Source organism: Tachyglossus aculeatus, unplaced genomic scaffold (genome assembly GCF_015852505.1).
Source record: "Tachyglossus aculeatus isolate mTacAcu1 unplaced genomic scaffold, mTacAcu1.pri SUPER_34, whole genome shotgun sequence".
Taxonomy (NCBI): Eukaryota; Metazoa; Chordata; class Mammalia; order Monotremata; family Tachyglossidae; genus Tachyglossus; species Tachyglossus aculeatus.
The window spans coordinates 1523035-1536489 of record NW_024044839.1 but is presented as its reverse complement, the minus strand read 5'-3'; the positions used below and the strand labels follow the sequence as shown (position 1 = coordinate 1536489).

Here is a 13455-nt window from a genome sequence, read left to right as displayed (position 1 = left end):
ATAATGCCTGTCTCCCCAGTCTGGGTGTCAGAGCCTTGCGGGGAGGGAATGTTATTTTTTATTCTGTACTTTTCAAACGCCTCGTACACTGCGGCACACCAAGCGGGTGCTTAATAAATGCCACAGCTAGAGCAAAGCACAAGGGAGTGGTGGGAGACCCAGGTTCTGACCTGCTGTGTGACTTGAGGCAAATCACTTAACCTCTCTGGGCTCTGCTTCCTCTTCTGTATAATGGGGCTATATTGATTTCGTTGCCAATTAAGCTGTGTTGTGTGGTAGAGAAAGCAAAACAAATGAGCCACGGGGGTGAGGGGAGAGTGTTGGAGGGAGATGGAATGGCACATCTTGTGTAACCCCCACTTTTTTAGGGGCTTGAGGGAAAGCAAATATAAATTTGCTAATATTAGATTTGATTGCCTTTTCCTGTAAGGCATTCTTTCCGTTGCTTTAGAAACATTTTCTGGCCTAACTCCACCTACTAACTCTCCAAGCCGGCATCTGTCTTAGAAAGGGTGCTAAAGTAGATTTTCAATTGGATTTGGATAGGATCTGACAAGTTTAAGAACTTCTGCCTCCTTTGTGTCTTAAACATAAGATGTGTTGTCCTACACCCCTGACAGGGAGAGTCCCCCCCATGCCCGTGTGGGTGAAAAAGCCAACGCCTGAGCCACGGCCCCAAACACAATAGGTACCCACACACTGTCCCCTGTTGTGCTGTTTTCATTTTGGTCGCCTTGTCTCGTGTCGCGAAAATGAAAATGGCCCTTTTACAGCATTTTTTATTCCGCACGAAGGGCGTAGGAGGTCCACCTAGGACCCTACAAATATTGGATCTTCAAATAGGGTGCTGACCCAATCCTTTTGAACTCTCAAGTTTCAGTAAGAGGGTTAGAGGGGTTGGTGAGGAAGAAGGGAGAGCCCCCAGCTAGGCAGCGTGGCTCAGTGGAAAGAGCACGGGCTTTGGAGTCAGAAGTCATGGGTTCAAATTCCGCTCCGCCACCTGTCAGCTGTGTGACTGGGCAAGTCACAACTTCTCTGTGCCTCAGATACCTCATCTGTAAAATGGGGATTAAGACTGTGAGTCCCACGTGGGACAACCTGTTCATCTTGTAACCTCCCCAGCACTTAGAACAGTGCTTTGCACATAGTAAGTCCTTAATAAATGCTAATTAAAAAATAATAATAATAATAATAATAAAAGGCCGGAGGTCCCAGGGCAGCTGGGGCCCCTGCTCCCAACTCGGTGGCTGAGGATGATGATGATGTTGACGACGACTGTGGTATTTAAGTGCTTATTATGTGCCAGCCGCAGTACTAAGCGCTGGGATGCGTACAAGCGAGTCAAGTTGGACACAGTCCCTGTCCCACGTGAGGCTCATAATCTCAATTCCCATTTTGCAGCTGAGATGACTGAGGCACAGAGAAGGGAAGCGACTTGCCCAAGGTCACACGGCAGACAAGGGACAGTACTAAGCGCTGGGATGCATACAAGCAAGTCAAGTTGGACACAGTCCCTGTCCCACGTGAGGCTCACGATCTCAATTCCCATTTTGCAGCTGAGGTGACTGAGGCACAGAGAAGGGAAGCACCTTGCCCAAGGTCACACGGCAGACATGTGATTAGAACCCGTGACCCTGTTACTCCTAGGCCCTGCTGTATCCTCTACTCCATGCTGATTTTGGTATTTAAGTGTTCACTACGTGCCAGGCACTGTATTAAGTGGTGAAGTAGATCCAAGCAAATCAGGCTGGACACAGTCCCTGACTCGCGGTCTTAATTCCCAATTTACAGATGAGATAATGGGCACAGAGAAGTGAAGTGCCTTGCCTATAGTCACACAGCAGGCAGGGGGTGGAATTAGAACCCATGTCCTGCCTCCCAGGCGTGTGGTCTGCCTTTTTGGCCGCACGGACACGAGGGCCGGGGGCCTGGAGGGGACCCCCACTCTTCCCTTCCCCACAGCACCTGTATATATGTATATATGTTTGTACGTATTTATTACTCTATTTATTTATCTTGTACATATTTATTCTATTTATTTTATTTTGTTAGTATGTTTGGTTTTGTTCTCTGTCTCCCCCTTCTAGACTGTGAGCCCGCTGTTGGGTAGGGACCGTCTCTATATGTTGCTAACTTGTACTTCCCAAGCGCTTAGTACAGTGCTCTGCACACAGTAAGCGCTCAATAAATACGATTAATTGATTGATTGATTGATTGAGGGGCTTATCCAGAGGGAGTGCCAGCCGGCTGCCAAGGAGAGGGAAGAGGTGAGGGGCAACTTGGGGGAAATCGGCCCCGGCCCGGGGAGCAGCTGGGGCCGAGGGAACTGGATGGGGAGGGGAAAGCAGAGCACAAGCCTGAGAGCCAGGAGGACCTGGGTTCTAATTCTACCTTCTGTCTGCTGTGTGACCACAGGCAAGTCACTTCACTTCTCTGGGCCCGTTACCTCACCTGCAAATTAAGACTGAATCAGGGACCGTGACCTTCGGCGTCACCCTGACTCTTCCCCCCTTTCCCCGCCCCACAGCACTTATATATACGTATATATTTATAACTATTTATTTATATTGATGCCTGTTTACTTGTATTGATGTCTGCCTCTCCCCCTCTAGGCTGTGAGTCCATTGTGGGCAGGGATTGTCTCTCTTTGCAGCTGTATTGTACTTTCCAAGCACTCAGTACAGTGCTCTGCACCCAGTAAGCACTCAATAAATATGAATGAATGAACCTGATTTGCTTGTAATAATAGCAATAATGTTGGTATTTGCTACTATGTGCCAAGCACTGTTCTAAGAGCTGGGGTAATAATAATAATAATGGTATTTTTTAAGTGCTTACTATGTGCCGAGCACTGTTCTAAGCTCTGGGGTAGATACAAGGTCATCAGGTTGTCCCACCTGAGGCTCACAGTCATAGTCCCCATTTTCCAGATGAGGTAAACTGAGGCACAGAGAAGTTAAGTGGCTTGCCCAAGGTCACACAGCAGACTGCTCAAGCGCTTAGTCCAGTGCTGCTTCTCTAATGAATGAATGCCAACTTGTACTGCTCAAACGCTCAGTCCAGTGCTGTGCACGCAGTAAGTGCTCAGTAAATACGATCGAATGAATGAATAGTGAGCGGTTAACAAATGCCATCATTCTGATTATTACTGTTGTTCCCCTGATGATGGTGGGCGGGTCTGGGGGCGGGTGCTTCTCTAATGAATGAATGAATGCCAACTTGTACTTCCCAAGCGCTTAGTCCAGTGCTCTGCCTGCAGTAAGCACTCAGTAAATAGGATTGAATGAATGACTAGGGAGCGGTTAACAAATGCCATCATTCTGATTACTATTGTTGTTTCCCTGATGATGGTAAACGGGTTTGGGGGGCGGGTGCTTCTCTAATGAACGAATGCATGCCAACTTGTGCTTCCCAAGCGCTTAGTCCAGTGCTGTGCACGCAGTAAGCGCTCAGTAAATAGGATTGAATGAATGACTAGTGAGCGGTTAACAAATGCCATCATTGTGATTATTATTGTTGTTCCCCTGATGATGGTGGGCGGGTGCTTCTCGAATGAATGAATGCCAACTTGTACTTCCCAAGCGCTTAGTCCAGTGCTCTGCCCGCGGTAAGCGCTCAGTAAATACGACTGAATGAATGACTAGTGAGCGGTTAACAAATGCCATCATTCTGATTACTAGTGTTGTTCCCCTGATGATGGTAAACGGGCCTGTGGGGCGGGTGCTTCTCTAATGAATGAATGAATGCCAACTTGTACTTGGTAAACGGGTTTGGGGGGCGGGTGCTTCTCGAATGAATGAATGAATGCCAACTTGTGCTTCCCAAGCGCTTAGTCCAGTACTGTGCACGCAGTAAGCGCTCAGTAAATAGGATTGAATGAATGACTAGTGAGCGGTTAACAAATGCCATCATTCTGATTATTATTGTTGTTCCCCTGATGATGGTAAACGGGCTTGGGGGGCGGGTGCTTCTCTAATGAATGAATGAATGCCAACTTGTACTTCCCAAGCGCTTAGTCCAGTGCTGTGCACGCAGTAAGCGCTCAGTAAATAGGATTGAATGAATGACTAGTGAGCGGTTAACAAATGCCATCATTGTGATTATTATTGTTGTTCCCCTGATGATGGTAAACGGGCTTGGGGGGAGGGTGCTTCTCTAATGAACGAATGAATGCCAACTTGTACTTCCCAAGCGCTTAGTCCAGTGCTCTGCCCGCAGTAAGCGCTCAGTAAATAGGATTGAATGAATGACTAGTGAGCGGTTAACAAATGCCATCATTGTGATTATTATTGTTGTTCCCCTGATGATGGTGGGCGGGTGCTTCTCGAATGAATGAATGCCAACTTGTACTTCCCAAGCGCTTAGTCCAGTGCTCTGCCCGCAGTAAGCGCTCAGTAAATACGACTGAATGAATGACTAGTGAGCGGTTAACAAATGCCATCATTCTGATTACTAGTGTTGTTCCCCTGATGATGGTAAACGGGCCTGTGGGGCGGGTGCTTCTCTAATGAATGAATGAATGCCAACTTGTACTTGGTAAACGGGCTTGGGGGGCGGGTGCTTCTCGAATGAATGAATGAATGCCAACTTGTACTTCCCAAGCGCTTAGTCCAGTGCTCTGCCCGCAGTAAGCGCTCAGTAAATACGATTGAATGAATGAATAGTGAGCGGTTAACAAATGCCATCATTCTGATTGTTATTGTTGTTCCCCTGATGATGGTAAACGGGCTTGGGGGGCGGGTGCTTTTCTAATGAATGAATGAATGCCAACTTGTACTTCCCAAGTGCTTAGTCCAGTGCTCCGCCCACAGTAGGCGCTCAGTAAATAGGATTGAATGAATGAATAGTGAGCGGTTAACCAATACCACCATTCTGATTGTTATTGTTGTTCCCCTGATGATGGTAAACGGGTTTGGGGGGCGGGTGCTTCTCTAATGAATGAATGCATGCCAACTTGTACTTCCCAAGCGCTTAGTCCAGTGCTGTGCACGCAGTAAGCGCTCAGTAAATAGGATTGAATGAATGACTAGTGAGCGGTTAACAAATGCCATCATTCTGATTACTAGTGTTGTTCCCCTGATGATGGTAAACGGGCTTGGGGGGCGGGTCTGGGGGCGGGTCCAGGCCTCCTCCCTCCCTCCCTCCCTCCCTCCCTGTGCCTGCCGGTCCTCGGGCAGCCCCCGCAGTCGGGTGGGCGGTGGGGCAGTGGGATGGACGCCCCTGCGGAGCTGCTGGCGGCCCTGCCGCTGCTGCTGACGGCGCTGGCCCTGCTGCTGGCCTCGCTGTGGGTGCGGCGGGCCCGGCCTCCAGCCCCGGCCTCAGTTTCCCCCTCTTCCCCGGAGCCCCAGCCCCAACCGGCCGGGACCCGGGAGCCGACCCCCGGGGACGCCCCCCGAGCTGACCCCCCTAAGGACCCGGAGGCCGAGCCCGGGACGTCGCCCGAGACACCCGAGGTAAGAATCCTAATCCTAATCATGGTGGCTGGTAATCAATCAATCAATCAATCGTATTTATTGAGCGCTTACTGTGTGCGGAGCACTGGACTAAGCGCTTGGGATCAATCATATTTCTTGAGCGCTTAATGAGGGTGATGGCGTCTGGTAATCAATCAATCAATCGTATTTATGGAGCGCTTACTGTGTGCAGAGCACTGGACTAAGCGCTTGGGATCAATCATATTTATTGAGCGCTTAATGAGGGTGATGGCGTCTGGTAATCAATCAATCAATCATATTTATGGAGCGCTTACTGTGTGCAGAGCACTGGACTAAGTGCTTGGGATCAATCATATTTCTTGAGCGCTTAATGAGGGTGATGGCGTCTGGTAATCAATCAATCAATCGTATTTATGGAGCGCTTACTGTGTGCAGAGCACTGGACTAAGCGCTTGGGATCAATCATATTTATTGAGCGCTTAATGAGGGTGATGGCGTCTGGTAATCAATCAATCAATCGTATTTATGGAGCGCTTACTGTGTGCAGAGCACTGGACTAAGCGCTTGGGATCAATCATGTTTATTAAGCGCTTAATGAGGGTGATGGCGTCTGGTAATCAATCAATCAATCGTATTTATGGAGCGCTTACTGTGTGCAGAGCACTGGACTAAGCGCTTGGGATCAATCATATTTATTGAGCGCTTAATGAGGGTGATGGCGTCTGGTAATCAATCAATCAATCGTATTTATGGAGCGCTTACTGTGTGCAGAGCACTGGACTAAGCGCTTGGGATCAATCATATTTATTGAGCGCTTAATGAGGGTGATGGCGTATGGTAATCAATCAATCAATCGTATTTATTGAGCGCTTACTGTGTGCAGAGCACTGGACTAAGCGCTTGGGATCAATCATATTTATTGAGCGCTTAATGAGGGTGATGGCATCTGGTAATCAATCAATCATATTTATTGAGCGCTTACTGTGTGCAGAGCACTGGACTAAGCGCTTGGGATCAATCAGTCGTATTTATTGAGCGCTTACTGTGTGCTGAGCACTGGACTAAGCGCTTGGGAAGTACAAGATGGCAACGTACACGGTCCCTACCCAACAGCGGGCCCGCAGTCTAGAAGGGGGAGACGGAGAACAAAACCAAACGTACTAACAAAATAAAATAAATAGAATAGATATGTACAAGTAAAATAAATAAATAGAGTAATGAATATGTACAGGTGCTGTGGGGAAGGGAAGGAGGTAAGATGGGGGGATGGAGGGGGGGCGAGGGGGAGAGGAAGGAAGGGGCTCAGTGTGGGAAGGCCTCCTGGAGGAGGTGAGCTCTCAGTAGGGCCTTGAAGGGAGGAAGAGAGCTAGCTTGTTAAGCGCTTACTATGTGCCAAGCACTGTTCTATAGTACTTTCTTGTCGGATGGGAGGGAACTGAACGACCCCCTTTTGTCTCCGGGGCCCGGCCCCTTTCTCCTTCCCCGTCCCGGCCCTTTAGGTTTGGTCGGCGGCCTGCCCATGGGCATTTGGGCCTCTTGCCAGGCGCTGAGCCGCACCTCGGCCCTCTCCCCTCTGCTTTTTTTTTCCAGCCGCCGCCCCCCGAGGCCGAAGGCCCCGAGCGCCCCCCGCCCCCCCAGCCTCCTGCCCAGGGGCCAGAGAAAGTTCCCAGCCGCGTCCAGCCCTCCGAGGTAAGACCACTTCCCCCGGGGGCCTGTCCTTTCCTCTCCTCCCTCCGCTTCCAGCCACGGACAAAAACAAATCAGGGAGAGTGGGATGCAGAAGACAAGGCCCACAAGTTCATTCATTCATTCAATCGTATTTATTGAGCGCTTACTGTGTGCAGAGCACTGTACTAAGCGCTTGGGAAGTCCAAGTTGGCAACATATAGAGACGGTCCCTACCCAACAGTGGGCTTACAGTCTAGAAGGGGGAGACAGAGTTGGGCCCAGCAGGGAAGCCCCTGCCCCGGAGGGGAGGGCCACCCCTTGGCCAGCCCGCTGTCCCCTCTCTGGTGCATCATCCTTTCCGAAGCAAAACAACCGACTGGACAGCGGACATCGCGCCCCTCCCCAGCCCCGGCATCTTGGACCTCAGCCGACGGGTGGGGACTTGGGGCACGGGCTACCCCGTGGGCAAATCCTTCCTTCCGGCGGGGGTGATAAACAAGGGCCGAGAGGGTGGCACAAAGGCCTTTTCCTTTTTAGGCCACTGTGAAATCCAGAGCCCCCCTCCTCCCCTCACTCCCACAAAGGGGTGGAGAGGTAGCGTATTGTGAAGCGCGTGGACTTCCCCGGAGAGAAGGAGCCGGAGAAGTGGCAAGTATTTCTGCTGTGGCTTGACGGCCGGTGGTCGTCGGCCGCTTGGGCATCCTCGGCTCTCCGGCCCGCGCCGTGGGCTTGTGCGGGGAGAGGTGGGCTGCAGTGTGGCAGGGCCCCAAAACGGTTATGCCCAGCGGAATTCACTCAGTCGCAGGGGTGGCTCCCCCCATTTGGGGGCTTCTTGGCGGGGGATAATCAGCGTGAGAAGCAGCACGGCCTACTGAGCAGAGCACAGGCCTGGGAGTTAGAAGGACCTGGGTTCTAATCTTGGATCATCCTCTTGTCTGCTGTGGGACCTCGGGCAAATTACTTCCCCCTCTAGAATGTAAGCTCATTATGGACAGGGTACACATCTGCTAATCCTTATATATTGTATTCTCCCAAGAATTTAGTACAGGATTAAATACAGCATTTATTGAGCACGTAGTAAGTGCTCAATAAATATGATAGATAGACGTCACTTCTCTTTGCCTCAGTTACCTCATGTGTAAAACGGGGATGAAGACTGTGAGCCCGACGTGGGGCAGGGACTATGTCCAACCCGATTTGCCTGTGTCCAACCCGATTTGCTTGTATCCACCCCAGCACTTAGTACAATGCCCGGCACGTAGTAAATGCTTAACAAATGCTATTATTATTGTTATCATAATAATTGTGCTTCTTTGCAAGGCACTTTCTAGGTGCCAAGCACTGTACTAAGCGCTGGGATAGATACAAGATGATCGAGTCCCAGTTGAGGCTTACAGCGTAAGCAGGAAGGAGAACGGGTATCAAGTCTCCATTTTGTAGATGAGGGAATTGAAGCACAGAGAAGTGAAGTGACTTGTCCAAGGTCACAGAGCAGACGAGAGGCAGGGCCTGCATAAGAACCCAGGTCTTCGGACTTCCCAGGCCCTTTCCACTAGGCCATGCTGCTTTTCCAACGTCAGGGTTGGGGGTTGGGTTCTCGACGAACCTTGAGCTGAGGCAAACTCACGTCCACGAGAACAGTGCTTGGCCCGTAGTAAGTGCTTCACAAATACCATAATTATTATTAATTATTATTCTTGCGCTTTACCTTACCATGGGCCAAGCACTGTGCTCGGGCCAGGGTAGATGCAGTCCAATCAGATCAGATGCAGCCCCTGCCCCCAGCAGATCTCCTGGTCTAAATGGTAGGGAGAATGGGTATGTAATCCCCATTAAAGCCGTGTAGAAAGAACTCAGAGCTGGGAGTCGGGAGACCTGGGTTCTAATCCTCTACTTATTTCCTTTCTGTGAGGCCTAGGGCAGAAGTCACTTAGCTTCTCAGGACCTCAGTTGCCTCATCTGCAAAGTGGAGATTAAATACCCGTTCTCCCTCCCCTTTAAACTGTGGCCCCCGAGTGGGACAGGGACTCCGTCTGGCTTGATTGCATCGTATGTACCCCAGCGCTTAGTGAAGTGATTGGCGCAGAGTACAGAGTAAGCGATTAACAAATACCACTAGTATCTTTATTATTGTCGTCCTCCAGCTGAGGAAACTGAGGCCCAGAGGAGGTAAATGACTTGCCCAAGGTCACACAGTAGGCAAGCACTCAATACATACGATTGAATGAATTTCCTAACTGCCCAGTGGTGTTCTGTCCAAAATGCTCACGCACTCTGAGAAACCAGACTGTAACTGCCTTTTGGCCAGGTCTCTGGGCCGGATCCCTCTGCTTCCGGGACCTCTCAGGAGCTCATCCCTTCCCATGAGAAATGTTTGCCTTGCCCCAGTCCCAGCATGCGCTGGAATTTTTATTTTTCCCTCCCACAATCCCTCCGTTCCCAGTGTTCACTTTTATCCGTCCTACGGCTGATTCCACAGCCTTGCTTTGAGTCGTTGACCGCTTCGCTCGGGATGGGGGGCGATGCCAGGATACGACGGGCAGGGAATAGTTAATCCAGGATTATGATTTTAGAGATGGATCGCGTGTCTGCAGAATGCTCGTCGTGACTGTTGCTAAGGGCCTTGACTTGTTTTGGAGAAAGAGGGCCCTAGTTGGTGTTGCCTGGCGGCTGAGGAGGGGGTCTAGATTCTCGCAGGAAGCACTGGCTGGGAACGTGAAGTTGGGGAGGGGGGCATTTTTCTTTGCTGAGTAAGTGTCTGAAGGGGTTTGGCACTGGCACGCGCCAGAACTCCTCTGGGCAGACGGTTTGTTTAGGATCATTATGGGCATTGTGTCACTGAATTGGATTCCGGTCAGCCTTGCGGAGGGGGGGGTTGCGGGTGCCGCTAGACCTCTGCTGAGAGGGAGATTTAGGGGCCACTGCACACATGTCGTCCCCTCACTCCCTCCCCATGGGAAAACAGCATGGCCTTGTGTCAGCCAGTCGTATTTACTGAGTGCATACTCTGTGCAGAGCGTTGTACCAAGTGCTTGGCAGAGTTCAGTGTAACAGACACATCCCCTGCCCACAGGAGCTTACGGTCTAGAGGCCTGTTGGAAAGATCCAGGGCCCAGGAGGCAGAAGACCTGGCATCTCCTCGCAGCTCTGCCAACCTGTCTGCTGGGTGACTTTGGGCGAGTCACCTCACTTCTCTGGGCCTCAGTTCCTCCTCTTTAAAAAGGGGATCAAATCCTCCTCCCTCTGACTTAGACTGTGAGTCCCATGCTGGGGCAGGGACTGTGTCCAACCTGGATTACAGTTTATCTAAAGTGGAGCTTACTACAGTGCTTGGCACTGTAAATAAATACCATAATAGAATAGAAAGTGAAGTTTCTTCTTTATTATTCTCCTGGCGAGTTGAGTTCCTAAATCTTCATTTTCCCACTTGGCCCACCCTTCTGCGTTTCCCATGAACTTGGGGCTGTACCTCTTAAGCCCTTTGATTTTTCACCCTGTCCCCAAAACACTTCCTGTACCTATCGATCTGTAATTTATTTTACCATCTGTCTGCACCTCTAGTCTGTAAATTCCTTGTGGTGGAGGGATCATATCTACCTACTTTATTTTACTGCATTCTTCCAAGTGCTTAGTGCAGTGCTCTGCACATAGTAAGCCATCAATAAATACCATCAATCGATTGAATGAATGACTATCCAACCTAGTTTGGTATTTGCTAAGTGCCTACTAGGAGCTAAGTGCTGGAGTTCAGATAGGGCACAATCCCTGTCCCATATGGGGCTGACAGTCTAAGGGCATGGGAGAATCATTATTTTATCCCCATTCTACAGATGAGGAAACTGAGATGCTAAATGCTTTTCTTAAGGTCATATAGCAGGCACGAGGCAGAGCCGGACGTAGAATAAAAATAATTTGGCACATTTACCACAGTCATCTTGTTAAATGCAGGGGTAAATATAAGGCAATCAGGTTGGAAACAGTTGCCATCCCACTTGGAGCTCGAATTCTAAGTGGGAAGTATAGGAAACATGTCTCCTAGTTCTGTAGGATTGTCCTCTCCCAAGCGCTTAGTACAGTGCTCTGCACATAGTAAGTGATCAATAAATGTGATTGATTGATTAAAGAAAAATTTGAATTTAATCCTCATCATACTGAGGTCCAGAGAAGTGGAGTGACTTGCCCATGGTTACACAGCAGGCAAGTGACAGAGCCAGGGTTAGAATCCAGGTCTCCAGACTCCCGGTCTCTTTCCACTAGGCAACATCCCAGGAAGCTGGACAATCTTCCTGGGCACTCTCGATCCCCGGGATATACCGTCCTTGTGCCGTGGCGACAATTCTATTTACTTATATTGACGCCATTGATGCCTGTTTACTTGTTTTGATATCTGTCTCCCTCCTTCTAGACTGTAAGCCCGCTGTGGGCAGGGATTGTCTGTATTGCTGAATGGTACTTCCCAAGCACTAAGTACAGTGCTCTGCACACAGTAAGCGCTCAATAAATACGATTGAACGAATGAGAGAGGGTGCAGGGACCAAGGAATGGCTTTTGTTCAGTGGGGGTCTCTTTGGTTATCAATTTTTGTGATTTGTGATTTGCCGGTTTATTACACGCACCTGGTGCGGACCACATCTGCTTGAAATTCCCCAGTGGAGCTGTTTGAAATTTCCCATTCTGAGGTGAGTTTCCTTGGAGAAGGCCCTTGTCTGCTTGATCTGCAAGGCCCTTTGTCATTTCGGAACGCTTCCCCTTTCCCTCCCTGTCTGAGGATGGCCTTGCCATTGGAGGCTGCTCTCCCTATTTCACGGAACGGGCGACGGATTCGCCCGTGGTCAACAGCAGGCCAAGGCCTCCATGGTGTACATGGGTACAGACAGCTCTGTTGGGTAGGGACCGTCTCTATGTGTTGCCAACTTGTACTTCCCAAGCGCTTAGTCCAGTGCTCTGCGCACAGTAAGCGCTCAATAAATACGATTGAATGAATGAATGAATGAAAAGGGAGGAAGGGAGTTGAGGGGGCGGACGTGATCCGGGGCAGGTGGAGGCCGGCCAGAGAATGGAGAAAAGGAGGAGATTCAGAGTCGGTTCAAAGACAGGTCAGGCTGCCCGTCTGCTCATCCCGTCCGAGAGACAAGACACTCGAGTTGCCTTGCGCAGGCCGGCTTGGCTGGTGGAGTCAGACCTGGCGGTGCCCCCGGGGAGGCAAGGTAAATTCTGGGACCACGGGCCAGCCCCAGCCGAATCGGAACCGCCTCCCTTCCTGACGGTGCTGAGGGGCTGCTGCTGTTTGGGCTGAAGACCCCGACGTGATTCCGTGCTCTCTCTAACAACAGACCCCCCAATACATGCGGGCTCCTTCACCTGCCGACCCTGAGATAGCTCCGATTCTTGCTCCGGTGGCAGGGCATCTGTAAGCTCCTTGCGGGCAGGGAATATGTCTACCAGTTCTTGTGCTGGACCCTCCAAAGTGCTTAGTAAGTGCTCTTCACTCAGTAAACATTTGGTAAATAACATCAATTGATTGCGGAGAGCCTGTACTCTTTCCCAGCACTCAGTATAGTGCTCTGCACATGGTAAATGTGTAAAATACCATTTTCACTTGTTAGAGAGCAGAGAGGGGTTCCAGGTTTCGGGTGAGGGAGTTCCCGGAGGCCCCAAAGGAATGAGAGGAAACATAGGACTGAGGATCTCAATGGGCACCTTCTGAAGAAAGGACCCAGGCGTACTTGTTGTGGGCCTAGGAGAAGAGACCTTTTCCACTCATCTGGTCGAATTCTGGTCCAATTTTCCCAGGTTTTCCATTTGGCCTGCTCAGGGCAGAAGGGAGAGGACCTAACTGAAAATACTAACTGGGAGAGCCTGGTTCTAGCCCCAGCTCTTCTCCTGGCCTGCTGTGTGACCCCAGGCAAGTCACTTAACCTCTCTGGGCCTGCTTTTCCTCATCTATTCGTTCCCTTAGACTGTGAGCCCCATGTTGGGTGGGGATGGTGTTGGATCTCATTCCCTATCTACCCCAGTTCTCTTTTTTTGTTGTTGTTATTGGTTAAGTGCTTACTAGGTGTTACTAAGCACAGGGGTAGATGCAAGCTAATCAAGCTGGACACAATCCATGTCCCACCTGGGTTCACAGTCTTTATCTCCATTTTACAGATGCATAACAGGGGCGTAGAGAAGCGAAGTGACTTACCCAAGGTCACCCAGCAGACCAGTGCTTTGCATGGTGCTCGGCGGATAGGGAGCAGTTAATAAGACTAGAGTTGCTGTGGATAGCGTGATTATTAGGTAACATTTTCCTTTATGGGCTGCCAGGGTTTCTGAGATTCCGGGGTGAAGCCCACACCCACAGGATAGA

General features: G+C 50.2%; 1 protein-coding gene across 1 annotated transcript in view; it reads left to right on the top strand.

Annotated features, from left to right (window-relative positions):
* The first annotated feature begins 5210 nt into the window (after positions 1-5210).
* Positions 5211-13455, top strand: part of MXRA7 (matrix remodeling associated 7) — a 35142-nt gene continuing 26897 nt past the window's right edge. Inside the window, exons 1-2 of the mRNA XM_038742009.1 lie at positions 5211-5453; positions 7026-7124. Coding sequence (XP_038597937.1) covers positions 5211-5453; positions 7026-7124 — 342 coding nt within the window. The remainder of the gene's footprint in view (positions 5454-7025; positions 7125-13455) is intronic.